The 27,538-nt window shown below is 61.0% G+C and overlaps 1 protein-coding gene across 6 annotated transcripts in view; it reads left to right on the forward strand.

The window, feature by feature from the left end:
* St3gal5 (ST3 beta-galactoside alpha-2,3-sialyltransferase 5) overlaps nucleotides 1-22,164 on the forward strand; it is a 31,999-nt gene extending 9,835 nt beyond the window's left edge. The window contains exons 1-7 of one of the 6 annotated variants that reach the window (XM_047522288.1): nucleotides 899-920; nucleotides 8,272-8,395; nucleotides 9,771-9,882; nucleotides 13,995-14,338; nucleotides 16,720-16,906; nucleotides 17,933-18,091; nucleotides 21,090-22,164. In XM_047522288.1, coding sequence (XP_047378244.1) covers nucleotides 8,274-8,395; nucleotides 9,771-9,882; nucleotides 13,995-14,338; nucleotides 16,720-16,906; nucleotides 17,933-18,091; nucleotides 21,090-21,338 — 1,173 coding nt within the window. In that variant the 5' untranslated portion in view covers nucleotides 899-920; nucleotides 8,272-8,273 and the 3' untranslated portion in view covers nucleotides 21,339-22,164. Of the gene's footprint in view, nucleotides 1-898; nucleotides 921-1,563; nucleotides 1,905-8,271; nucleotides 8,396-9,094; nucleotides 9,410-9,770; nucleotides 9,883-13,994; nucleotides 14,339-16,719; nucleotides 16,907-17,932; nucleotides 18,092-21,089 lie in introns of those variants that run through there. The other 5 variants (XM_047522289.1, XM_047522287.1, XM_047522291.1 and 2 more) reach the window with 5 other exon arrangements.
* The last annotated feature ends 5,374 nt before the right edge of the window (nucleotides 22,165-27,538 follow it).

Consider the following 27,538-nt stretch of genomic DNA (forward strand, 5'->3'; position numbering starts at 1 on the left):
CCTCACAGTGGGCCTGGTGTGGACTGTGGTCATGGCCTCACAGTGGGCCTGGTGTGGACGGTGATCATGGTCTCACAGTGGGCCTGGTGTGGACGGTGATCATGGCCTCACAGTGGGCCTGGTGTGGACGGTGATCATGGCCTCATGGCCTCACAGTGGGCCTGGTGTGGACAGTGGTCATGGCCTCACAGTGTGCTCCGTGTGGACTGTGTTCCCGGCATCACAGTGGGCTCTGTCCAGGTGGCCTGCATGTTCTCTGCTTCACGGGCACTCAGGGTGGACCTGCATCTGGACAGCAGCGTCTTCACTCTCCATCCGGAGGACAGGCACTCGCCATGCTCAGTGTCCGAGAGAGCCTGGAGACCCTTGGGCTGAAGTCTGCTGCCGACCCTGCGCTTCGCTGCTGGAGAGGGCTGGCTGGGAACAGGCCTCTACGCTGCCCCCGTGCCGGAGGGCTGCTTGCTGTTGGGCGTCCTCGCTTGGACCAACCAGCTGGGAGTGGGCTCTGCACACTCAGTGCCCTCCAGTGTTCTTGTGTGGCCAGGTGGGACGGTCCCTGGAGGGCGGGAGGCGGAGGCGTCTGTAACTCGGCTGAGCCTGGGGTGTCCTGGTGATGACGGCCGGGTCTCAGCAGCAGCGTCCTCACCAGCACCTTCTCTGTGGTTTTGATCTCGAGTGAAATTTCACACTCCTGACAGTCCAGAGACGCTGCCATCCCCAGAGACGGGTGGAAACAGCAGGCTGGCCCCTCGGTGGCGGGCTGGGCTGTCGGAGCGCTCTGCCTGGCTTGGCGAGCGGACTCGGGCCTGGTTGTGCCCGTTGGCTCGCGTGCCCCGGTGTGGGTGAGGACAGGACCACACGCTGCGATGAGTCGGGGCTTCTCGAGATGGCGCAAGCCAGACCGGCCGGGAAAAGATCAGGTACTGAAACTCAAGAGCGTCATCTCAACCCTTGATCTCAGTCTTGCTTCCCACCTGGTGGCCTGGCTAACTCTAGGAGGGGCAGTGTTGGAAGGTCAGGTTTGGGTGGTCTGGGAGCATTTGGGGGTGTCTGCAGACATTTTGGGTTGGCAGCACTGGAGGGGGGGTGGGGAACCGGATGCCACGGGCACCTGGCGGGTGGAGGCCAGGGTGCTGCCTGACAGCAGGACGGCCCGCCCGTGTCTCAGGAGTCCCAGAGGAGAGGCTGCAGGAGGCCCGCTGGGTGCTGGGAGCACGGGTCAGGGTTCTGGAGCGAGGATGGAGTCTGCCTGCTCCCGAGGGCCTGCCGTCTGGACTCCTCGGAGAGAACCGAGCGTGAGCTGGCGGCGAGCCGGGGGCCCTGCAGCTGGGTAGCTGTGGGGCTCCTGGCGGGATGCCGTGGGGTGCGCAGACGTCACCGTCCTATCGGGAGCAGGCAGGTGCCCCTGTGGTCTCAGGCGGGGCTGCTTGTCTCAGAGCCAAGGTTCCTGCCACAGAGCAGCCGCCTGGTGCTGCCTGAGGTCGCCCCGCCTCCCGCCTCCCACTTCCTGCCCGCCCACCATGCTCACCACGGCTGCTCTGGTCTGAGCTCCTTCCTAAGTCCCACAAGACAGCGTTTGGCCCCCTGTGCGCTCATCTCACTCAGCTCCTGGGCTCCGGGGGGTGGCTGTCCACCTCCCTCCCCAGGTGGCCTGTCCTGGGGCGAGGGTGGGCGAGGAGTCCCAGCTCGCGGAACCTGGGTGCCACCTCCGGGCCCAGCCGCTTTCATCCTGGTCCCTCAGGTGGGGCACTGCTGGCTGGGCGTCAGCCGCAGCCTGGGTGCAGCCCCTCTGCCACCCCACCCCCCGCCTCCCATGTCCTTTCCCTGGTGAGGGTCTCCTGAGAGCAGGGACGGGTCCACCCTTACACAGCACAGCACAGAGGATCGACGGAAACCAGCCTCGCGTGAGTGCAGGGCATCCTGCGGGCGTGTTGGGGGATGGTTCTGCTGCGGGCTGCTTTCCAGGTGCCGGAATTTCAGGCTCCTCCCGGTCACAGCTCTGTCTGCGCTTCCTTCTCCCTCTCGGGACTTAGTCAGCCACGGGGCCTCCGCTGTCTCTGGCTCTGGCAGCCCCCACTCTGGACCTGCCACCCTCCTGCTGACAGACCTGCCCTCTGGGGACGGGCCTCCAGCCTTGGGAGGCCCCAGCTGGCCTGCAGCTCATGGTCAAAGAAACGTAAGTGGCCGCTGTCCGGGGCCTCCAGGCAGGTGCCCATCCTTCCCGCCTCCCCCTCTCCTACCTGGAAGGTGGAGCAGAGCCACGTGTTGATGCTGGGGGAGCCCAAGACGGCAGGGGCTGGGGACACCCCGTCGCAGAGCCGCCTGGCCTGCTGTCCCCAGACTCGCTGTGCTGGGGAAGCAAGCCCAGGCTTGGCCCGCGGCCTTGCCGGTCAGGTGTCGGCACAGGCCCCGCTGACACTCCAGCCCCGGGGCCGCTGCCCCGTCCCTGCTCAGGATGTCCAGGCTGTCCCCGGTCACCTTCCTCCAGCCGCCGCCTCGCGCGCTCTCTCAGTCTCACAGCAGCGTGTGTCCGCCGCCCTTCCTGCCGCCCTGCTCCCCGGGTGTGTCTGTGGCGGGTGGGGTGCAGTGAGGTGCGCCTCCCGGGGCTCGGGAGGCCGTGCGCGGGTGGTCCCCCCGCAGACCTGTCCCGTGCTGCCCGTGGCGCGCACTCCCAGGAAGCCGCACGCTCGTCTCGAGTGGCTCACGTCCACTCTGTGAAAGGCCCGTGTCCCACAGAGACTGGGCGCGCTCCTCTGTGGGGTAGAAAGACGATCTTCCAAGATGAGACTCTTCTGCGGGAAAGCGGGAGGGCAGCGCGACGGGGAGGCTGTCGCCCAGTCTGCTGGCGAGGAGCGGGTCAGAGACGTGCGGGTGGCACCAAGGGAGCCTGAGGAGATGCGGTGGAAGCACGGGGCCGTGCCCGCGTCACCTGGAAACTGAGGGTCTGCGTGGTGAGCAGGTGCCATGCCGCTTAGCAGGCCCGGTAGAGCGCACGGCGGAGACCCCCTGTGTGGCGCCGGCTTTCTGTGGGAGGCCAGAGGCCTGTCACATCATACGGTGGGGACGGCGTGTCCCAAGGAGCTGAGGAAGACCAAGCTAAGCCGGCACGTCTGCAGCTCCTGTTAGTCCAGCCCAGCCACGTTCCCGTTATGCAAATTGAGTCGACTTTTGCTATTAATTGAATCGACAGAAAGATGGAGGGCCTGTGAGCAGGCACGGCCTGGGCCAGGGGCCGCTTGGGAGTGCAGACGGGTTTGTGACGCTCTGCTCTCCAGCTGGCGGTACCAGCCCTCCTCAGGGATGGGCCTCTGCTGTCCTCTGTTGGCCAGCGCTGTAGAAGCCCGGGAGGCTTTGCAGAAGTGGGCGGCCGTCTCTGCTGCCCAGCGGCTGGACCTGCTGCTTGGGTTCCTCTCCACAGACGTGTGTTTTCCGGCCCTGCAGACATGTGGTCCTTTCTTAACAAAGTTCCCTCTGGAGGTGGAGGGTCTCGGTTTCTGCTGCTCCACTCGATGCTCGACGTACGAGACGCCATCCCTGACAGTCTAGAAGTCTTTTGTTTGGGGGGTTTTCAAACATCTCCTGGCAGCATGGCTACCAATAATAGCTGGAGGATTCCCTCCATGAAAACGCTTGCTCTTTGAGACGCGAAGGTAGGAATGTGCAGGATTCCACAGTAGCGTGAAGAGCGCGAGGAGGGGTCGTCGCGTCCCTCACACACCCTGCTGGTGACAGGCAGGCGGCACTGCCTCCGAGGCCCGCCCTGTGGTTGTTTAGACGGGGCGGCGGTCTCCCTGCGTTCTGACCGTGTTGGTTCAGGTCACTGAGTTGGGCACAGGGCTCCAGCAGCAGCACAGCAAGCCTGGTGCCGTCTGCACGGCGGAACCTCTAGCGGCAGCCCCGCCGCGAGTGGAACAGTGCGATGGCGGGAGGAGAGGACCTGGGCTACCACGCAGTCCTGGCCGCTTTCCGAGGCTACCCCAGGGCGCCTGAAGCCATGGGCTGGAAGGAAGAGACGTGCCCAGGGTCCGAGGCCCCGTGGCTGCAGGGCCTCCTGCTTGGGCTCCCTCCACAGGGCCCCTTTGGGGACCACTGCATGGCTGCAGTTGGGCCACCTGTGCCTCTGGAAGGCACCCTGGCTGGCTGCCCTTTGTGATGTCCAGATGGTCCCTCGTAAAGCAGGAGTGAGGAGCACCGCCGAGGAGACTCCTCAGGAAGCTGAGGCCTGTGCCGAGTGGACACCTCCCAGGAGGCCCGCGTGTGCACCCGTGTCTGCCCGAGCTCGAGCGCTGCCTGGGGCCCCCAGGGTCTCCTGAAGATGCAGCCTCAGGTCAGCAGGCCTGGGGCAGGCCTGGTCGCCGCCGTGGGGGACAGCAGGCCTCTTTCCTGCTTTAACGCCTGTGAACTTTCAGCCTCAGCAGTACTGAGAGCTGCCCTTCCGGAGTGTCCCGTCCTGAGAGCAGGCCACAGGCAGGAGGCAGTTCTCCACGCGCAGTGCTTCTCGTGGCTGCTCAGTGTCCACCGTCCTGTGCTGGGGAGACGAAGGTGCATGGTGGGCGGCCGGCACTCGGCCTTCCAGATGGCAGGAGGTTTCAGCTGGTTGTGGTAAACAGAGGAGGAAGTGCCCCGATCGGCATCCTGTTAACAGATGACCCCACAAAGAAGGAAGGGCACAGAGCAGGCGCGAGGCCAAGGGCAACTCCCCAGGCACCCCGGGCTGCAGCAGCCCGTCACAGGGGTGTGACAGGCACGTTGGTCACAAGGAGTCACATGTGAGGGGAAACCAGACTCGAGGCATAAAGTGACCGCGTGGGAACGTGGATTACAGGGAGTCTCTGCAGCATCCCGGGGGTGGCTGCAGGCCTTTTGTGAGGTCCAGCCGGTCCCTCATAAAGCAGGAGAGGGGAGCCCTGCGAGACGGCGGGATGTCAGGGGTCAGTCCTCTTGTGGGCGACCCGGCTGGCCAGGGGTCTGCAGTTCAGAGGGTGAGTGCCTGGGGCCTTGGAGGAGGTCCCTCTCCAGGGACCAGGAGGGAGAGGGCTTGCTGTCTGGCAACCTGGGGTGGGAGTGGGGCTGCCGGGCGGCCGTGGCTGCAGCCCTCGGAGTCCGGGCAGGCAAGCCGCAGCACGCGTGTGCAGGAACTGTGGCAGGCCGGCTCCCGGCTCTTCCCTGTCGTGGCCATGGCGAGGCGCGTGCTCCTGGGTTGCTCCCGGCAGGTGGTAGATGCCCGTTCCACAGATGGCTCTGCGCTGCGGCCAGGGTGCTCCTCGGCTCGCTGCAGGGCGCTGGGCGCAGGCGGGGCCGGGCCTACGACCCTGGGCCCCTGCACAGCAGCTCCTCACCCCCTCAGCGCTGCCCTCCTGAATCAGGACGTGCTCGCGTCCAGCAGGAAGGCAGGGACTGTGTAGTGGTTGCCGGCAGAGGAGGGGCCTCCTCGGAGTCCGAAGGCCTGAAGCCCCTAGAGTAAGAGGGAAGCCGCAGCTGAGGGCAGGACGTCCCGGCCGTCCCTGGGCCAAGCCGCACCGTCAGGAAGCTGCGGAGGGCGTGGCTCCTGCCACGTGGACACCCGGCTCCTGGGCCCAGCGCTGGTGGACGCTGTGAGCTGCCATCGGAAGCCCGCCACGCTGGGGCACGGGGCCACTCCTCCCTGCCCTCACCAGCCCCACCCGCACAGCTGACCCAGCAGGGTGGCCCCTCTCCCCATGCTGTGATGGTCATGAACCCTGACTCGGAGGCTGGGCTGTGTGTGTGCTGGCCGTGGGCAGCAGGTCCCCATGCGTGGTGACCCCGCACCATGGGCCGCACTGTCGGAAACCCTGCCAGGGCCTCGGGAGCTCCAGCTGCTCTGTGAGACGGGCTGATGCTCCAGCAGAGGGTCACAGCTCTCAGCACCGCGCTCTGAAGCGCCTCGGCCGGAATGGCGCTCTGGAATCGGTCCTCTCGCTTCTGGGCTAGCGTCGGAGTGGAGAGGCTGTTCACAGTGGCGAGGAGAGAAGAGACACGTGGACGCTCGTCCGCGAGGAGAGAGGGAGAGGAGAGGAGAGACGTGGACGCTCGTCTGTGAGGAGAGAGGGAGAGGAGAGAAGAGACACGTGGACGCTCGTCTGTGAGGGGAGAGGAGAGGAGAGACACGTGGACGCTCGTCCGCGAGGAGAGAGGGAGAGGAGAGAGGAGACACGTGGACGCTCGTCCGCGAGGACAGAGGGAGAGGAGAGGAGAGACACGTGGACGCTGGTCCGCGAGGAGAGAGGGAGAGGAGAGGAGAGAGACGTGGACGCTCGTCCAGCGAGGAGAGAGGGAGAGGAGAGGAGAGAGACGTGGACGCTCGTCCAGCGAGGACAGAGGGAGAGGAGAGGAGAGACACGTGGACGCTCGTCTGTGAGGAGAGAGGGAGAGGAGAGGAGAGACACGTGGACGCTCGTCCAGCGAGGACAGAGGGAGAGGAGAGGAGAGACACGTGGACGCTCGTCTGGCTTCAGGGTGAAAGGTCTCCCTGAAGAAAACGGCAAGACACCCACAGGGAACGAGGAGAGCCGAGTGTGCCTTGAGCATGCGCACTCCGTGGAAGGCGAGCGTGGCCCGTCCTGAGCGAGCTGGTGCTGACCACACGGCCCATGCCTTCATCGCGCGGAGGCCACAGCCGCGGAGACCCCCCACGAGGCTCTCCCCACGTCCTAGGCGTCCCACGTCCCCTACTCTGTGTGACACAGAGCAGCTCTTGTGTGTCCTGCCTTAGTCGGCAGGAAGGACAGAGGGCAAGGGCCGGGTGGCAGGGGACGCCCAGGGCCTCCGCTCAGACCCCAGGGGCTCGCACCTGCGGACGAGGCCACCCTAGCCCCCAGGAGTCTGAAAGTGGAGGTTCTGGCCCTGGGCTCACGCACCCAGCTAAGAGCCCAGAGTCCAGCAGAGGAGCGGAGGGCCATTGCAGGGGTGCCCAGGGTCCAGCAGGGGAGGAGAGGGGAGGGGAGGGCCGCCTCGGGGTGCCCAGGGTCCAGCAGGGGAGAGGGAGGGGAGGGAAGGGCCACCTCAGGGTGCCCAGGGTCCAGCAGGGGAGGGGAGGGGGAGGGCCACCTCAGGGTGCCCAGGGTCCAGCAGGGGAGGGGAGGGGAGGGGAGGGCCACCTCAGGGTGCCCAGGGTCCAGCAGGGGAGGGGAGGGGAGGGGAGGGCCACCTCAGGGTGCCCAGGGTCCAGCAGGGGAGGGGAGGGGAGGGGAGGGCCACCTCAGGGTGCCCAGGGTCCAGCAGGGGAGGGGGAGGGGAGGGCCACCTCAGGGTGCCCAGGGTCCAGCAGGGGAGGGGAGGGAAGGGCCACCTCGGGGTGCCCAGGGTCCAGCAGGGGAGGGGAGGGGAGGGCCGCCTCAGGGGCACCGAAGCCCCGAGTTCACCTCAGGCAGCCGTCTAGAACTTGAGGGGCTGAGTGTAAAACTGGTTCGAGGGGGGTGCCTCAGGGCAGAGCGCTTGCCCGGCACGTTGCTAGGCCCTGGGTTCCGTCCCCAGCCTGGAGGAGGACACGGTGAGTGAACTCGCAGGCGTACCCAGGCGCGTGGGTGCACAGGGAGGTTTCTTCCCTTAGAAGACGCTTCCTGTCGAAGGGCAGTCATCTCTCTCTCCTCGCGTGGTAGCTTTTTTCTGTTTAATACTCTCTCTCTGGTACTGGGAATTGAACCCGGAGGCGCTCTGCCCGTCTTATTTTTTATTTGTGACCTTTTACTCGTGTGGTGGTTCATGCCTCTTATCCCAGGGACTCAGGAGGCTGAGGCAGGAGGACTGCAAGTTTGAGACCAGCCTCAGCAACTTAGTGAGACCCTGTCTCAAGGTGAACAGTGGGGGTGGGAAGCTGGGGCTGGGGCTCAGTGGTAGAGCACCCTGGGTTCAATCCCCAGTGTCTTGGAGGGAAAAAAAGTGAACTTTCAGATTCTGGAATAAAGGTAAACTCAGGTGCCATTGTAAGATCTGACTGGGGGAGCCCGGCGCCTTCCCTCCGTCCCCACTGTGGGGCCACCTGCGGAACTGTGGTGCCCGTCACGCTGGGAGGCTGACGCGGACACCAAGGCAGGACACGTCATGGCTGCAGGCCGTCCCCGAGGCCCCAGACACCGCTGACGAGTCCTCGCTTTCCAACGCTGTCACCGCGAGAGCTCGGGGTCGCGCCTGCAGCCGTGGTGTCCCCACGCGCCCCCCTCCTCCGGGGTCCAGGGGGCGCCTTCCTGAGTTTGTCAGGTCCCCCAGCACCGTCCAGCTAACGCTCCCCGTGCCCCGTCCCCTCTCCTCCAGCGATGCCAAGCGAGCATGAGGCTCTGAAGCCGAGGAGCGACAGCTCGAGGCCGTCCCTGCCATGGTGCAGCCGAGTCCAGGCCAGGATGCGGAGACCCAGCCTGCTGCTGAAGGACCTCCTCAAGTGAGTGCCCAGCCCAGGCCCGCGGCCGCGGTGGCCCAGGGAACCGGCGAGAGCCGCGCTCCGGGCCCGGGGACAGGGGACATGGGCCCCGGAGCCCGAACCAGGCCCTGCCCTCCGCCCTGTCCAGCAAGGCAGGCTCCTCTGGCTGTTTAGGTGGGCCTCCACGTGGGGACGCCGAGGCCCGGAGACGGCAGGACGGGGCGCTCCCACCAGCCCTGGAAGGTGGTGGCACCCGTGCGGGGGGACTCGCCAGGGGCTGCGGCAAGCGTAGAGACGCTGGCCGTCAGGCAGGGTCGCTGGAACACAGCCCTGGACTCGTTCAGGAGAAAGCTGAGAGGAGAGTGTGTGGACAGACGGTCAGACCCGTTCAGCCACTGGCAGCCTCTGCCCTCCCTCCACAGGGCTGACGGGAGAGGCCTGGGCGCCCGCAGGCAGGACCCAGGGGGCTGGGAGGGGACACCCAGGTCCCGAGACTCGACTCCGGACGCAGCGCAGGACTCGCAGGTCCTCCCCACCCGCGCCCAGGTCCCCTGTGCCTTGGGGAGCCCCGTGTGCGCCGCAGTCTCCTGTTTTCACACAGCAGTGGGGGGCTGCTGTGGCCGGCTCCTGCCCGCCAGCAGTGCTCAGTCCCAGGGCGGAAGTGAGGTGCGTGCCCAGCTGTTCTCAGGGAGTGTCCACCTGCAGCACCCCGTGGACGGGTGCCCTGGGTGCCGCCTAGAACCGCCCCTGGTCTGGAGCAGGGCTCGCGCCCGGCCACCCCCCTTGCCTGCCTTCTTAGGAGGCAGGTTACGTAAAGCCGGGTCTTAAACTAAAGGTCTGTTGTCCGACCTTTAGTTTGTCAGGGTCACGGGGAGTCGTTAACGCCGAGCGTCCTCCATCCACGCGCTGACCCATTCTCTTCTCCAGCCCCGAGTGTGCAAGGACGCGCCCGCGTGGGTCGCTCGTGTCTCTGAAAGCAGTCTTTAGGCAGCCGTGGGGTAACCTGGTGCTGCCGGCTCGGCGGCCTCGTTTCCGGTAGGTTCTCTAGAGTATCAGGAGCAGATTGTTTCTTCGTCCTCCTGTTTCACGTTCAGGACGGACAGTGTTCTAGAGAAAGGGAGACGCACAGGCTCGGATTCTGTGGCTCAGACCCAGTGCCTGCTCTCGTCTGGGCGGCTGCTCCGCCCTGTGGTCTGGATGTGTCGTGGCAGCTGGGGGCATCTTTTCTGCATCGGCTCATGACGAGGACCGTCACAGGGACCTGCTGGCCTTGAGGACGTGGCACCTCCACCAGGCGGCGGAGGTGGTGTCCTCCGGCCACACGGCGGGCGGTGCGCTCCCTGCTGGCCTCGGGCTCCCCGGCGATCGCCCGCGTCACTGCTGCCCGTCCTTCCAGGTGCTCCCTGCTTGTGCTCGGCGTGTGGCTGCTCTACGTCCTCAAGCTGAGCTACACCACGGACCAGTGCGGTGGCGGGAGGATGCCCCAGCCGGACCCCGAGCACACCAAGGTGGGCCTACTGCCCCGGCCGAGACCGTGATCAGAGTGCGACACAGGAAGCCCCGACACCCTCACCGCAGCTGGGGGCAGGGGCGGCAGGTCCACCAGGGGGCCAGTGCCGGCGTGGGGCTGCCCGGTGCCGCCCCATCACGACGCCCCAGTGTCCAGCAGGGTCCTGAAAGGATGTCTCGCTTCCTTCTGGTGCACACAGAGCATGGTCCTGTGTGCAGGCGAGAGGCCCAGCAGGAGCTGCCGGTCACCGGGATCCAGGGCGGTGGGGCAGGGTGTGGGACCGTGAGTGGGGCTGGCCAGGCGGGGAAGCCCTGTGAAGCGGCTCCCCTCGGCTCCCTCTGTCTGGTGCTCCTGACCCAGGACAGGCTGTCTGAGTCCCGGGATGGGGAGTGGCCCTGTGGTCCTGGCATCGGCCTGGTGGAGAGGTGCGTTCAGTGTGGGATTGTGTGGACACCTTGGCAGAGGAGGGTCTCGGGCCAGGGGCGACTTGGAGCACCCTGCACCACAAGCAGCACCTGTAGCCCTGCAGGGCGGGCCAGGTCCCCTAGCCACGTCCCGGTGCCCTGGGAGCCGGGCGTGCTCATGCTGTGGGAGAGGAAGAGAGCACCGAGCCATGGGCCTTCATTCTACGTTAAGACGTCCCTTGACGTGCCCCTGGTTCACAAGACCAGCAGCCCCTGGGACGCTCAGACGCATCGTCCGCTCAGATGTGAACTGCGCCTAGAGATGTCCGAGGAGAGTCGGGCACATCTGTGTGGGTCTAGGCTTATGGCTGCTCTGCAGGTTCTCCCTCAGTCTTCTCTGACCCTGTGCCCTGCCCCTGGGTTCAGAGTGAGCAGGTGCATAAGCACCCGCGCCCAGTCTCCCCTCCTCTGTGCTGCAGACCACCCTGGGAGGTGTGGGAGGTGAGAAACAGAAGCCTCCGCCAGGGTCCACCTCTAACCAGGGCAGCACTAGAGTCCCACAGCTCTGGACCCGCCAGCCCATGTCTGCCGGGCGGGTTTTCTCAGGAGTTGGTGATGGGCTCACTCCCTTGGAAGCCTGTGCTTCGACGAGTCTGTTCATAGGGTGTCGCCACCATGGCCGCGGCCTGGCTGGGGACAGTCTCCTTGACCCCTGGGTCAGTGCTCAGCTCGGCCCCCGCCCAGGCAGCTGGCTGTTTTCACTGTGGTGTTCTTTCTGTGACCTGGTCATTCAACTCGGTTGTTTTAAACGTGGGGACGGTCCAGAGGGAGCCTCTCTGGGTTAGTCAGGTGAGCCCTTCCGCCCTCCCTCCTCCTGAAACAGGACTTCCTGGCTTACAATGAGTATGCCACTCGCCTGAGTTCCTGAGGAGGAAGATCCTTAAAATCACAGAGTGGAAATGAAAGGGGAGACTTTGCCAAGGAAAAGTCTCTCAGTACCGTCAGTGGCTCTTCACGCTGGTTTTCCAGGGCAGGTTGCCACGGGCACCCGAGATGCCAGGCGGCTGCTTAGTTTTAATTGTGGGCAGCCTGGAAGACGCTGAGGAATGGGTGGACAGGCATCTCGTCCAGTCCCCTGCACCCGGGCCTGCCCTGCCCCCACCCAGGCACCCCACCCCGCAGCTGGCCTCCTTGCTCCAGCTCTGGAGCTGTCCGGCCATCTGTGGCAGAGCTCTCGCTCTCCACCGCAGCTCCGGGCCCCAGGCAGGCAGTGAGGCGTGGGAAGCCAGATGTTCAGGCAGTCCCAGCCCCTCACGCGTTGAGCTGGGGCGGGATGACAGGAGACGCTTGTCCCGGGGTCCAGTGGCGTTCAGAAGGCTTGCTGGCTCAGGACTGCTTCCTGCACCCGCCTGAGCCGGGCCAGGTGGCTCCAGCAGGGGCGGCCGCTGAGCCTGCGCGCTGCTCACAGCCAGGAACTCTGACCTGGAGCCCGAGGTGACCTCTGCCAGACGGACATGGAATAGCTCTCACTCCTTCCGTCCTGCCCGCGACTCTTCTCAGGGCCTCTCTCAGCACTTCTCAGATGTTCCCTCTACCCTGGGAGGTCTGCGGGGCCAGATGCTTGGGATGTCATCCTAATGGAAGATTTAGGCCTTTGGCTTCCGAAAGTCGCCATTTATGACCTTGAGACCTGGAGTCTAGAGAAGAGTCTACAGTATGGTGACCTGGCCATACTGGGGTGCCTGTTAGGTGCAAGGCCTCACCTCCTGGGCAAGCTGGGTCGGGGCGACCCTCCATTTGGGGTGCAGGGTGGTGGAGCCCCTTGCTCAGCATTGTCGAGTCCTCACAGAGCTGCCAATCCACGTGCAGACCGCTCTTCCCGGGAGTTGGGAGTGTGCTGTTTCTGTGGCAGGCTGCTGCTGCAGGAGCCGGCAGGACACCAGCGCAGACCTCTTCTGCTTATGCCACCTGGCTGCACAGCGGGAGATGCTGGTGGCCATCTTGCAAGATGCCACCAGGGCTGTGGGGTAAGCGGAGGCAGTGAACATGCGTGTCCGCGGCATCACCTCTGAGCCTCCAGGAATGCCTGTTCGACATGGACAGAGCCTCAGGATGCACATCACAGGCAACAGCAACTTTTTGAAGCTACATTTTTAAAAAATGTTTCTTCTGCAGTAATGTAGTTGTTTCTAAAAAGCTTATTTTGCAAAAATCAGACAATAAGTAGTAACTCTGTGAGGAAAACATAGTTGTCTGTGTCAGCTTTCCATCACGGTGTCAACATACCTGAGAAAAACAACTTCCAGGAGGACGCATTGACTGCTCACTGTTTCAGTGCTCAGTCCAATGGCTGGCTCCACGGCTCTGGGTCTCAGCTGAGGCCCGGCGTGGCGGGGGGAGGACCAAGCTCACATCCTGGTGGCTGAGAAGCAGAGCACACGAGGGGAAGGGCCAGGGACGAGATAGAGCCTTCCAGGGCATGTCCCCCGACCCCCGGCCTCTGCCCCTGGCCCCCGTCTGTGGAGCAGTCGGTGCCTGGTTGAGTCCAGATCCCTGGTGATGCAGGCACTTCCAGCAGTCCCACCTCCGGTGGGCTGCACAGGAGCAAGGACCCCTGAGGTCCCTGCAGACCTAAGCTGTATGGCTGGCTCAGCATCCAAACTCTGCTGCAGAAAGAGTCCTCATAAAACCACGCAGATGGAGTCAGAAGGCCCAACAGTCCCTGAACACAGACGTCCCGGGAGCACAGGCAGGGCAACGGCCGGGCAGGAGGTGCCCAGGAAGGCCTTGGGGTGGAAACCCGGCAGCACGGCAGGGAGATCCCGGAGGCCCCCCAGCCGGCAGCTCCAGGCCAGCTGGGAGCAGAGCAGAGGAGAGGGGCAGCGGTCACCCAGGGCTGGGGCTCCTGGCTCAGCAGCTGCTCCTGCTGACAAGCCACACAGGCCGTCAACAGGTCGCCGTCCCTGACAGCGAGTCAGGAAACTTGCCCTCCAGAATGCACACAGCTCATTGCCCCAGCTGGAAAGAAGCCTTTTTAAAAATTGTGGTACAAAGAAAACAAAGATTTTGCCCTCTGGACTTACTTTGTTGGTACTGGGGATTGAACTCAGGGGCACTTAGCCACTGAGCCACATCCCAGCCCATTTTATACTTTATTTAGAGGCTAAGTTGCTGAGGCTGGCTTTGAACACACAATCCTCCTGCCTCAGCCTCCCTAGCTGCTGGGACTACAGGCGTGGGCCCAGTCCTGACCATTTTTAAACATGCAGTTCAGCAGGCTTAGCCTGTTCCCCGGGAGAAGCAGCTGTTCAGCTCCTCTTGTCCCCGCAGGTCTGGCAGGCCTCCTGCCCTTCCTGCTGTGTGGCTGGGTAGGTCGCCTAGAGGAGTCATGTGTGTCCTTTTCCATGGGCTGCGTCCCTTGCGCCTGTCCTCGAACATCAGCTGTGCTGGCATGAGCCTCGGGCACCCCGGGGGTGGTGTCACCCGTGTCCTCTCCAGCTGGGCAGGAGCAGGGTCTGCAGAGCCCCTGCCCCTTCAGAGGGCAATAAAATACGCACCCTTGCCGCTCCCAGGGTGTCCCTGCCTGAGCACAGACGCGCCCAAACGGCACGTGTTCTGTGCTGAAAGGCGGCAGTGGCGGCAGCCCCCGCAGCCACGGTGGGCGCGGGGTCCCAGGGCTCCGGCTCAGCGCACGATTCCCTTGCAGAGGGCGCAGAGGTTCGCGCGGCGAGTCCTGCGGGAGGAGTGCCGGCCCGCCTTCGCCCGGACGGCCATGGCGCTGCTCTTCGAGCAGCGGTACAGCGCGGACCTGGCGCCCTTCCTGCAGAAGGCCCCCGACGCCCGCGGGGCCGAGTACGAGTACGACCCTCCCTTTGGGTTCCGCGCGTTCTCCGGCAAAGTGCAGAGCCTTCTGGAGACGCTGCCCGAGCACGGCCTGCCGGGACACTGGACGGCCGCGGCCTGCCGGCGCTGCGTGGTCATCGGCAGCGGAGGGATCCTGCACGGACTCGGGCTGGGCCCCGCCCTGAACCAGTTCGACGTTGTGATAAGGTACCTGGCTTTCCAGAGCCGGCCAGTGCGCGGGTGGGCGGCCTCAGGGGGTGGCCCGGGGAGCTGGGCGGGGTCTTGGTGTTTGAGAAGCCGGAAGGAAACAGGAGCTTCAGGGGGTCTGGAAGGACGGGCAGGGCAGGCGGGCAGCGGGCAGCAGCCGAGGCCCGGCCGGGTGGGGACGCCCGGCTGCCAGGCTGCCTGGGCTAGGCAGCAGAGCTGGCAGGTGCCAAGCACAGGCGCGCCCACCACCCCAGTCTCTGGCTCCGCTGTTTAAAACCCGGTTTCCTCCCGGGTGTAGCCGCGGAGAGCGCCTGCCTGCTGTGTGAGGCCCTGGGTTCCATCCCAGCACCAGGAAAAGAACAAATTTATTTTTCCAATTATACAAGTAAAATATATTTATTATTAAAATTCAGAAAAATGCAGATAGAAGGGAGAAAATCCCAGCCCCACAGTGCGAGAGCACTGTCAGGGTGCTTCCCAGAAGTTCAGAGGGATTGGTGGGTTTGGAGGTGTCTTTAAACTCGCTGTTGTGAATCGTTGCTGAGGCTGTTAAATTCTCAGCAGGTCTTTACACAGGGCATTCTGAGGACTCGGTTCTGTGGGGCACTTGGAGTCTTGCACTTTCCTTCATTGTGGGATGTTCTGCACGTCCTTGTCCCTGCGTCTCTGTGTCCATCAGATTTGGAGTCCTTTAAAGCAGGGTGGTGGGCTCCAAGACGTGTCTGTCCACAGGCCCTGGGTTCCCTGCAGTTAACCACCTGTCTCCACCTTCCAGCTGTGTGAAGCCCAGGCCTGGGGCAGCTGGGTCCTACCTCAGTTTGTCCAGCAGCTGCCGGTGGGTAGACTGAAGGCAGAAGAGAGGAGGGACAGGGCCTGGGCATAGAGGGCCGGGCTCAGGGTGTGGAGCATGCAGGCTTGGGGACAGAGGGAAGTGACTGAAGCTGACGCAGGCGGCTTCCTGAGAAGGAGGGCAGGACTTCCGCAGTCTGACAGGTGGTGCCAGGCACCCCAGCTTTCCAGTCTGGGGTCAGAGGCCTTAGTAGTATCACTGTCAGAAGTGGGTCGAGTGAGAAGTCTCTGGTTGGTGAGGGACAATGACGAAGTCTGTTTGGGACATTTGGACCCTGAAAGTGAACACGTGTTCCCATAGCACCCTATGGTTTGGGGCAAGTTTCTTAACTGCTCCGCACCCATTTCTTACCAGAAGCACCACAGGAACAGCCCAAGGGCTTCCCTCCCGCTCCCCAAGCCCAACAGTGACAGCCAGCCACATCCGTTTTATGGCTTTCCCTCTGTGCGCATGCCCCACATAAGACAAGGCCATTGTGAGTGGGAAACACTGTTAGGTCCCAAAGGCACTGAAGCCACCTGCCCTGCAAAGTGTCCCAGCCCAGCCACACGGCGCACAGGTGTGTGCTGTTTCCCACCGTCTTGAGGCTGCCTGGAGCCACGGCTCCCTGTCCAGCATCACGGCAGAGCTGTTGGCCTGGGAAGAGATCAAAATCCAAGTCGGGCCTCTGCCGTCTGCTGAGTCAGGGACCCCTTGGCACCACGCTTCTCTCCTGGACCCTTTGAAAGTCGCAGAGAGCAGCCCCGAGCCCTAGGCAATGCAGCGTGCTTGTCCTGAGAACAAGGCCACCCTGATCGGAAGTGGGACGTCAGCGTGTCCTGAGACCTCCCACAGCTCACCTGTGATCGCCAGGATGGCCTCTACCTTGGAAAGAGGACAGAAAACAAGAAGGGCGCTGCCAGCCCAGTCTTGGCATGCTGGGTCCTCACGTTGAGGGACGCGCTGCCATCCCAGGGACAGGTGTTGTGGAAGAGGAGCAGCCCAGGACAGAGGAGAGAAGTCAGATGCAGGTGTGATTAACACACAGGAAGAAACAAAGGCGCATCCTGAGCCTTCACGGCAGCGTGGCCCTGTGGCTGCTTCTGGGGGCTTCCTAGAGTCTCCCAGAAACGGCGCCTGGTGAAGGCCTCGGGAAGTGCCCGGAGCCCCACGCCTCCTTGGCCGCTGCGTGTGGGCGACTGCCCTTCTGACTGCCTTTTTGAAATTCTGGCCAGAACCATGAATGTTCTGAGCACAGTGGGAATCTTTAAGGAAACCTCACTGGCCCCCGGAGAGAGCCCAGGATGGAACGCGTTTGATGGCTTAGGGATTAGGGAGTGGAATCGCCAACGCTCGGGTTAGGTCTGGGTGCTTCCTTGTGAATGAAGCCGCAGTCATCAGACCATCCAAGGCAGCAGGTGGCACAGCCCACCCCAGCGCACCCTGGCCTTGGGCAATGTGGGAACGTGGCCTGGGATGTGGCTGGGGTGCCCTGCGGTGCGGCCAGTGGTCGTGGCTGCTTCGTTAACTGTCTTTCCTTTTGTTTGGATAGGTTAAACAGCGCGCCTGTTGAGGGGTATTCTGAGCATGTTGGAAATAAGACCAGTATACGGATGACCTATCCAGAGGGCGCACCACTGTCTGACGCCGACTATCATGCCACCGACCTGTTTGTTGCTGTTTTATTTAAGAGTGTTGATTTTAACTGGCTTCAAGCAATGGCGAAAAATGAAACCCTGGTAAGCCCCAGAAGCCCGCCGCTGAGGGGCGCTCAGGGGAAGGCTAAGGCGCCCGACCGTGTGTGAGGACTCTTGTTCTAGGCACGTTACAGTGCAGCACACACACTTGTGTTGACTGCCCAGCAACAGCCCCTCTCTGGAGACCCCACCACTGCCACGCAGCCCACCTCCAGGCTGTGGCGTTGCGCGGGAGCCACGGCTCAGCAGGAGCTTAACGTGGAACGAGCCAGCCATCTCGAGGTTGATTGCCCCTTCCCTGCACACTTGGACTTGGTGGCTTTTGCTTAGTTCCAGAAAGAGGGTCACTGGGGTCAGGGGGAGCATTTGAAGATCTTCAGGACTAGGTGCGGAATCCCAGCGATGTTCCCCGACTGCGGCGTCGGTGGTCCTTGGCTGGAGTGGGTCCTCACACTCCCGAGGGCAGACACAGAGATGACCCTGGGGTCCTAGTCCTTCTGTGAGCCTTTACTGTTGTCCGTGCGCTGCACCGAAGTGGATTTCAGAGCCCAGCGGTCGAGTGTGTGTGCACTTTCAGACTCGTGCACAGATGAACCATCCGTGAAGCTCGCGGGACACAGCAGACCTTCACGCAAGCTGCGGGAGGGAACTCCTGTCGCCCCACTGACTCCATGTGGTCTACCGCTCTGGGTTTCTGCTGGGTAGAAGTTCTAGTGGGAAACTGCAGCCAGAGGAGGGGGCTCACAGGCAGTTGCCAAGCAACTCCAGGGGCTGGGAAATACAGCTGGGGAGAGAGGACCCCGGGGGGCCTGCCCACTGGCCTTCCCTGGATGAGCAGTGGTCGCAGACCCCAGGTAGGCTTCCTGACCCCTGATCCCGTCTGTCCAGTGCACCCCCGTGCCTCGCTCCTTTCTGGCCTGGTTTTGAGTGGAGACACTGCAGCCGTGGATCTTCGGGAAGTGGCTGCAACATGCAGCACAGGCGGGCGGGTTGTAGGGGCATTTGCTCCCCATATGCTGGCGGGTGACCTTGCTTGTTCCCTAATGAGTGCTCACTTTCTTTCCTTAGCCATTTTGGGTGCGACTCTTCTTTTGGAAGCAGGTGGCAGAAAAAATTCCGCTGCAGCCCAGGCAGTTCAGGATTCTGAATCCAGTGCTCATCAAAGAGACGGCCTTCGACATCCTGCAGTTCGAGGAGCCTCGGTCCAGGCTCTGGGGCCGAGACAAGGTACTTCTGTTGCTGCTCAGTGAAGTGTCGCTCCTGTCCAAGGGGCGTGTGCTCAGGGTTCCGCGCCCCCCACTGTAAACCCAGGAGCCTCCCCAGAGGAGGGACTGCGCACCAGGGTGTGTGTGCTGTGCTGACTGGGTTGGCGTGGTCATCACTGCACCCGGGTGGGAAGGACGCGGCTCTGGCTGCAGGGCTGCTTTAGTGGCAGGACCCTGGGAGGCACTTGGCTACATAGAAAAGTTCTCCCCTTGAACCACTCAGGTTAGCCGACAGCCCTCTACAGTGATGGCGAATCAGCCTCCAAGCCGCGCTCCTCGTGGGCTGAGGTAGCCGGCGCGATCCGGGTCGCTGGACTGTGTGTTTAGAACTGTTCATGCTTGTGTGGAAATCGTTCTTAGACACAATTTAGCACGCATCGTAAACACGCCCCAGACATACAGAGCTCCTAATAAATCCCCAAGAAAGGGGGGTGCCAGGAAAGAATGGGCAAAACAAACAGGCATTCCCCAAAAGCAGGAATTAAAATGACCAGAGAGGGCGCGACGAAGCAGGCAGCATCACCCGTCACAGACGAGGCACAGGAGACCCCGAGGCGTTCCTGGCCACCTTCCCAGCGGAGCTGAGAAGGCTGGCATGTCTGCCGGGAAGGAGGGAGGAGAGCCGCAGTTCTCTGGAGGGCCGGCTCGCCAGGAGGCCTCTGAGTGTGAAGGTCTGCGGCCCAGCAAGTTTCCCCTGCACACGTCATCGTGGGCAAGCTGGAGGCTCTGCCCCAGCGTTGACAGCAACGGACCAAAACAGCCTAAGTGTGCAAGGGCTCCTTCAAATAGACCATGGCACAATCAGGCAACCTGTGGCCATCAAGAAGGAAAGGAACCTAATGGTCGTAAAAGCCTCCGAAATGTACTCAGCTAGACAATCAAGAGGTGCAGCACTTAGGTGACCCATTTCTGTTTAAATGTAAAAGTGTGTGTGCGTGCACGTGTGCGTGTGTGCTACAAACAAGCTTGGAGGTAGACCTGCACTGAAGAGTGTCCTCCTCTGGAGAGGACTCTGTAGGAGACTTTACCTCCTACTTTATACTCCACTTACTTTTTTTTGTTGTTTGTTTGTTTGTTTGGTTTTTGGTGCCAGGGATTGAACCCAGAGTTGCTTTACCACTGAGCCACATCCCCAGCTCTTTTTATCTATTTTGTTTAATTTTGAGACCAGGTCCCCCTAAGTTGCTCAGAGCCTCACTAAGTTGCTGAGACTGGCTTTGAACTTGGGATCCTCCTGCCTCACCTCCCGAGCCACTGGGATTACAGGTGTGCACCACCGCACCCAGTTCCATTTACTTTTTATTTGAATTGGATATTTGTTTTTATAATTGGTAAAATGGCATTTTCTTTGGATGAAGCCAGTACCTTAAAAGAGGACTTCTGATCTAGACCTGCAGTGTCAGAGCCTCCTCCCAGTCTGCCCTTCCAGCAGATGCGACGTTTGCCAGAAAAGGAGGCGTGATCTTAGAAGGCGTGTCGTATGTGATTTGGGGGCTACCAGTCATTTCCCAGGCTCTCCGAGAACGGGGCCTTACACACCCCACAAACACAACTGCACTCCTCCCCCAGGAGCACCGGCCACCTGGGCTGTCGCCCCAGCTACAGAGCAGGACAGCTCCCTTTGCCGGCCTTCCTATTGGTTTCCATTTCCTAACATGCAGGATGGCCCTGGGTTCCTTTGAGAGGTAGAGGCAGCCCATGCAGTTTTTAGTGAATGGTGACGGGGTCCTGTGTTCCCCGGCCCCGCCTAGATCGGTGAGTGCTGGAGAGAACCCTGTTCCCATTACAGAGTTGTTTCTGGAAGCCACAGGCCCAGCTCAGATGAGCCCTCGAGCAGGCAGCCCATCTGCACACGAGAACTCTATGCTGGGGCATGACGATCGAGCACCCCAGTCTGAAAATCCAAAACCTGAAAGATCCAAAACCCCAAACGTTTTGAGCCCCCCAAAACCCCCGCACCACAGGGTCGGGTCAGACCACGCGAGGCCACGGCCAGAAGCGGCTGTGCTAAAGGTGCTGTGTGAAGCTGCCTTCAGGCTGCATGTGAGGCGCACAGGAAACTGACAAATGTCGTGTGGGACTTGGATCCCAGCCCCAGACGTCTTACACATGTAAGGCACATGTCCAGGGTCCACACATACCCCACACGCTACAGCCCCAGCATGTCAGAAGGGACGCTCACCCCTGAGGGATGCCAGCCGCAGGGTCTGCCTGCTCCACGCTGGCTGTCTTCACCCAGAGCAGGGTGGAGAACTGGAAGCACAGAGCAGACTCAGTGCTGCAGGTGCCGTGCTCCACAGCCAGGAGGAGGGCAGCAGCTCAGGGGCTGCAGAAAGGCCTGGACCTTGGGCGTCCTAGGCCAGAGTTGAGAGGATCCACTCGAAGAGGAACAGGCACAAAGCTCTTGGTTCAGGTCTAAAGATGTGTTTGCCTAAACAGCGTGGGACGCAGCTGGATTAGCAGCTGGCTTAGCAGCTGGACGTGGTCTGGAAATGCTATTTGCCAAAAAGCAGACGGGCCTCAAGTGCAATGTAGGGCAGTGGGATAAATGAGGACCAGGAGGAGAGCCGATCCCGTAGAGGCTGCGGGGCGGGAGCCAGGCCCTGGGAGGGCCGGGCAGGTCCTGTGGCTGCCCGTGGATGTTGGCACATGAGGAGGAGGCGGGTGGCCCTGTGGTTCAGGGCACAGGTGCAGGGCGGAGCTGGGAAGGAACTCGCAGCCAGTACGAGGAGCCCTGTCAGTCGGGCGCCTCTCGAGGGAGCCTCGGGGGCATCCACAGACTGCACTTTGGAACCGGAGGCCCCGACCTCTGTGGGGAATTGCGCTGTCCAGGTCCGCGGTAGGCAAAGTGGGGTGAGGTCTCAGCCTGCAGCCCGGGCGGCCGGTGTGGCCCGGCATCCGGCCCCGCGGAGCCGCGGGCGGGGCCGCGGTGTAACGTACGCTGGTCTTGGCTCTTTCAGAACGTCCCCACGATGGGTGTGGTGGCCGTCATCCTGGCCACTCACCTGTGCGACGAGGTCAGCCTGGCGGGTTTCGGATACGATCTCAGCCGGCCCCGAACGCCCCTGCACTACTTCGACAGCCAGTGCATGGCCGCCATGAACTTGCAGACCATGCACAACGTGACCACGGAGACCAGGCTGCTCCTGAGGCTGGTCAAGGAGGGAGTGGTCACGGACCTCACCGGGGGCATCCACTGTGAGTTCTGAGCACGCAGACCTCGCCAGAGGGGCGACGGGACAAGAGGGCTGTGCCTTCTCCGTGAAGTTCGTCCTGCAATATTCGAAGAGCAGTTGGTATTCTTAACTCTTAACTTAAGACAAAAGATGCCCAGCTCTTCCCACTGTTTTCCCTATTTATTTGAAGTCAGTGTTTGTTTTTGCACAATGTTTTATAAGTTAAGTTCAAGAATGGAAAGACTTTTCAAAGAGAATTGTATGAAATGATGTTTCATTGTGTTTTTTAGAAAGTGATTTAGTCTGTAAACGCTCTGGCCATGTCGCCTGCGCGTCGAATACCAGGTCACGAGGTGAAGGAGGTCCTGCTCCTGAAGCCCTCGTGAGCGCCCCGCTCTGCTCCTCTGCTCTGGTGGAACGGCTCCCAGGAGGGTGTGCCAGGCCCTGGGCCGCTGCAGCCCCAGAGGCCGGGACAGTGCAGCCCCACTCTGTCGGCCCGTCCTCTGCACGAGACTCGAGAATCCCCGGAAGCTGTGCTGGGGGCCCTGGGGGAAGGGACCTGGGACTCAGCCCTGCCCTCTGAGTGCCGTCAAGCCGCCCAAGCTGCAGAGGCCCGGGCCCTCCCAGCAGCGGAGATGGTGCTGAGCCTTCTTGAGACTGTTTTCAGGGCCCTTCCAAAGCACTTAAGTTCTGTGAGATGTCTGCTGCTGAGGTGGCTTATGAAAACCAGGACAGAGCCTCTGTTTTCCCGTGTCGGGGGCGATACACCTTCTCAGGAACACTCACGTTTTCTGAAATGCTGAAATGAAATCTCCCAGTGTTATATTATTTCCTTATTAAATTTTTTTTTAAAAAGTTGTTTGAATGCTTACCTGGTAGCGTATACCAAGCAATGTGCTGGCCAGGAGAGGGAAAAAAAAAGGAATGAAAGCTGTTGCGGGCCAGTGGCTGAGCTCATTGGAGTGCTCGATTGCTTGTTTTCAGGAAATCAGTCTGAGTCTCCCTGAAGCTTTCTGGGGGGACCACACCTAGCAGAGCCCCTGGAGGCTGCAGCAGGAGGGACAAAGAGACGGGGTGCCTTTCCCACGGCTGCTCGGCCCCAGGCAGAAATTTTGGAGAGGTGGTGTGTGCTGCAGTGCCCCCCAGGCCCTGCGTGCTCTGGCTTCTCGCCTGGTCTCCGGGGTCAGGGGCCCACGCTCCTTGGCTCCGCCCCTTCCCTCTGCCCCTCCTGTGCAGGGCACAGAGGCGGGTCATGGCTCACGGCAGGGCCCCTTCCGCCCTGGGCTCTGGGCTCCCGCTCAGGCGCCACAGGCAACACAGCATTTCTGTAGTTTTATGGCTTTTCTTAAAAACCTGTGGATTCTGCATTCTACTCTGTAAGACACTGATCTCCTGAAAGAGTGTTTTAAACTTCTCACCAGGCTCTGAAGGTGATCCAGAGCTTCCTGGGGCCTGGCTGACCCTGCAGCCCCCAAGGCCTAGTTGGAAAAACCCAAATACTTATTTTTTTACAAGGCAGAATCAAAACCTCCCCAGACACCCTTCCTGGTGGCTGTGAGCTCAGCCTCCGCTGCCGGGCAGCTGCTGGGAAGCAACACCCAGGCTTCACCTGGGCACCTCCCAGCACCTGCCCCGCACATGCCTCTGTACAGTGCCTCCCTCTCGGCCGTGCATCCTCGCAGGCCGCAAATGGACCCTCAGTAAATAAGGCTGTTTGTAGGGCCGGGTCGCGGCTCAGCGGTGGACGGCTTGCCTAGCACGTGTGAGGCACCGGGTCCATCCTCAGCACTGCACAAAAATAAGTAAAATAAAGGTGTTTGTCCATCTACAACTAAAGAAAATCTACCCCAAAAAAGACTTGTTTCTGGGTCTGTGAACAGAGCCCCCAGGCTGCAAGGGTGGGCCTGAGGCCGTTGGGGGACTTCTGCCGCAGGCATCTTTGCTGGACGTCCCTGCCTTGCCCAGCGCTGCTCCCCTGCCCCCCTGCACACCCGCCCTGCTGGGAGCAGCCCAGGGGCCTCGGTGCTGCCCCCCTGCACACCCGCCCTGCTGGGAGCAGCCCAGGGGCCTCGGTGCTGCCCCCCTGCACACCCGCCCTGCTGGGAGCAGCCCAGGGGCCTCGGTGCTGCCCCCCTGCACACCCGCCCTGCTGGGAGCAGCCCAGGGGCCTCGGTGCTGCCCCCCTGCACACCCGCCCTGCTGGGAGCAGCCCAGGGGCCTCGGTGCTGCCCCCCTGCACACCCGCCCTGCTGGGAGCAGCCCAGGGGCCTCGGTGCTGCCCCCCTGCACACCCGCCTGCTGGGAGCAACCCTGGGGCTCGGTGCTGCCGCTCCTGCTACCTTCTCCACCAAATCAGTCCTCACTGCACACTCCACAGCAGGGAAGTGGCGGGGAGGTGACAGAAGTGACTGGGCGTTTCCTCCCCTCGGTGAGAAATGGCGAGTAAGCCACAGGAAAAGGAAACGAAGAAATGTGCTCTCAGCTGAGGCCGGAAACTAAAAATTATTTAATCTATTCAAAAGCAGCTTGCACATGGCTAGGAAACCAAGAGACTGGAGACTCGTCAATGGAGAACCTCAGCACCAACAAAACCTCAAGCAAAAGAATTTCTGGTCGACTTGGTCACATCACTGCTGGGAAGGAACCCGACAGCAACTCCACATCAGTGCCTCCCTCAGGCACAGACTCCAGCGTAGGCGGCCTCGAGGCACGAAGGAGAAGCAAGCTTCTAAGTGATCAAAAATCGGCATTTTGAGATTTAGTCACTAAATGCAAAATGAAATCAACAAAAGCAGACACGGTCGTAAGTAATTAAACTTCAGAGGTGGGGAGATGCCCCAAATAACAGCATCAGAAGGACTGAAATCTGTCAAAAGTCAACCTTCATTATGGAACGTAGAGTTCTCTGTGTTCCCCACCGAAGGTCTTATGGGGGAAACAGCAGTTAAGAGGCACTGAATCGGGGGCTGGGTCTGGGGCTCAGTGGTGCGGTGCTCGGCTAGCACATGGGAGGCACTGGGTTCAATCCTCAGCACCTCATGCAAAATAAAATAAAGGCATTGTGTCCATCTACAACTCAAGATACTTTAAAGAAGAAGCTCTGAATGAGAACGGGTCAACTCCAGTGGGAGATCATGGGTGAGATGAACGAAGAGCATGAACTGGAGCTTGCTATGGAGACTCCGGAGACAGCCTGAGGCCGCTGCTTCAACCACCGCCGTCGAAAAAGTCCGAACACGACCTGAGACCGGACAGAGGCGCAGCGACCGAGACAGCCTGCTGGGTGCCCTGGAAGGCTCTTGGGCTGACTTTCTCTCCATCTACCTTTTCTCTTAAGAGGACCAAGAACACTGGGTCTTAGGTACTTGACCGGACTCTGACTCCTCCTGTTGGAAAACCATCTTGGATTACAACAGGACTTGGTGGCAACATTTGTAAGGATGCTGGAAAGCACTGCTTTCCCAAGTCTCAAGTGGGTGAAGGTGCTGGAGAAGCTGCAGTGATGTCAGGTCTCTCAGGAGAATACTGCTTCTCTGACTTGTCAAGATCACTGTCACTCAAGCCGAAGCGCACACCCACAAGTGGCTGCACTGTAGTCTGCACTTCCCTTACATCACATGCAATCTCTACTCACCACGTGCAGCTCTCTGTTCACCACCTGCAACTCTCTGTTCACCACCTGCAGCTCTCTGTTTACCACTTGCAGCTCTCTACTCACCACCTGCAGCTCTCTATTCACCACCTGCAGCTCTCTATTCACCTGCAGCTCTCTACTCACCACCTGCAGCTCTCTACTCACCACCTGCAGCTCTCTATTCACCACCTACAGCTCTCTACTCACCACCTGCAGCTCTCTACTCACCACCTGCAGCTCTCTACTCACCACCTGCAGCTCTCTATTCACCACCTGCAGCTCTCTGTTCACCACCTGCAGCTCTCTGTTCACCACCTGCAGCTCTCTACTCACCACCTGCAGCTCTCTACTCACCACCTGCAGCTCTCTACTCACCACCTGCAGCTCTCTATTCACCACCTGCAGCTCTCTATTCACCACCTGCAGCTCTCTGTTCACCACGTGCAGCTCTCTACTCACCACCTGCAGCTCTCTACTCACCACCTGCAGCTCTCTACTCACCACCTGCAGCTCTCTACTCACCACCTGCAGCTCTCTACTCACCACCTGCAACTCTCTATTCACCACCTGCAGCTCTCTACTCACCACGTGCAGCTCTCTGTTCACCACGTGCAGCTCTCTACTCACCACCTGCAGCTCTCTATTCACCACCTGCAGCTCTCTACTCACCACCTGCAGCTCTCTATTCACCACCTGCAGCTCTCTACTCACCACCTGCAGCTCTCTATTCACCACCTGCAGCTCTCTACTCACCACCTGCAGCTCTCTATTCACCACCTGCAGCTCTACTCACCACCTGCAGCTCTCAGTTCACCTCGTGCAGCTCTCTACTCACCACCTGCAGCTCTCTATTCACCACCTGCAGCTCTCTGTTCACACCTGCAGCTCTCTATTCACCACCTGCAGCTCTCAGTTCACCTCGTGCAGCTCTCTATTCACCACCTGCAGCTCTTTGTTCACCACATGCAGCTCTCTATTCACCACCTGCAGCTCTCTGTTCACCACATGCAGCTCTCTATTCACCACCTGCAGCTCTCTGTTCACCACATGCAGCTCTCTATTCACCACCTGCAACTCTCTATTCCACCTGCAGCTCTCTTTTCACCACCTGCAGCTCTCTGTTCACCTCGTGCAGCTCTCTATTCACCACCTGCAGCTCTCTGTTCACCACGTGCAGCTCTCTACTCACCACCTGCAGCTCTCTATTCACCACCTGCAGCTCTCTACTCACCACCTGCAGCTCTCTATTCACCACCTGCAGCTCTCTACTCACCACCTGCAGCTCTCTATTCACCACCTGCAGCTCTCTACTCACCACCTGCAGCTCTCTATTCACCACCTGCAGCTCTACTCACCACCTGCAGCTCTCAGTTCACCTCGTGCAGCTCTCTACTCACCACCTGCAGCTCTCTATTCACCACCTGCAGCTCTCTGTTCACACCTGCAGCTCTCTATTCACCACCTGCAGCTCTCAGTTCACCTCGTGCAGCTCTCTATTCACCACCTGCAGCTCTCTGTTCACCACATGCAGCTCTCTATTCACCACCTGCAGCTCTCTGTTCACCACATGCAGCTCTCTATTCACCACCTGCAACTCTCTATTCCACCTGCAGCTCTCTTTTCACCACCTGCAGCTCTCTGTTCACCTCGTGCAGCTCTCTATTCACCACCTGCAGCTCTCTGTTCACCACGTGCAGCTCTCTACTCACCACCTGCAGCTCTCTATTCACCACCTGCAGCTCTCTACTCACCACCTGCAGCTCTCTATTCACCACCTGCAGCTCTCTACTCACCACCTGCAGCTCTCTATTCACCACCTGCAGCTCTACTCACCACCTGCAGCTCTCAGTTCACCTCGTGCAGCTCTCTACTCACCACCTGCAGCTCTCTATTCACCACCTGCAGCTCTCTGTTCACACCTGCAGCTCTCTATTCACCACCTGCAGCTCTCAGTTCACCTCGTGCAGCTCTCTATTCACCACCTGCAGCTCTTTGTTCACCACATGCAGCTCTCTATTCACCACCTGCAGCTCTCTGTTCACCACATGCAGCTCTCTATTCACCACCTGCAGCTCTCTGTTCACCACATGCAGCTCTCTATTCACCACCTGCAACTCTCTATTCCACCTGCAGCTCTCTTTTCACCACCTGCAGCTCTCTGTTCACCTCGTGCAGCTCTCTATTCACCACCTGCAGCTCTCTGTTCACCACGTGCAGCTCTCTACTCACCACCTGCAGCTCTCTACTCACCACCTGCAGCTCTCTATTCACCACCTGCAGCTCTCTACTCACCACCTGCAGCTCTCTACTCACCACCTGCAGCTCTCTATTCACCACCTGCAGCTCTCTATTCACCACGTGCAGCTCTCTGTTCACCACCTGCAGCTCTCTACTCACCACCTGCAGCTCTCTATTCACCACCTGCAGCTCTCTACTCACCACCTGCAGCTCTCTATTCACCACCTGCAGCTCTCTACTCACCACCTGCAGCTCTCTATTCACCACCTGCAGCTCTCTACTCACCACCTGCAGCTCTCTACTCACCACCTGCAGCTCTACTCACCACCTGCAGCTCTCAGTTCACCTCGTGCAGCTCTCT

The sequence above is a fragment of the Sciurus carolinensis genome, chromosome 13 (assembly GCF_902686445.1).
Source record: "Sciurus carolinensis chromosome 13, mSciCar1.2, whole genome shotgun sequence".
NCBI lineage: Eukaryota > Metazoa > Chordata > Mammalia > Rodentia > Sciuridae > Sciurus > Sciurus carolinensis.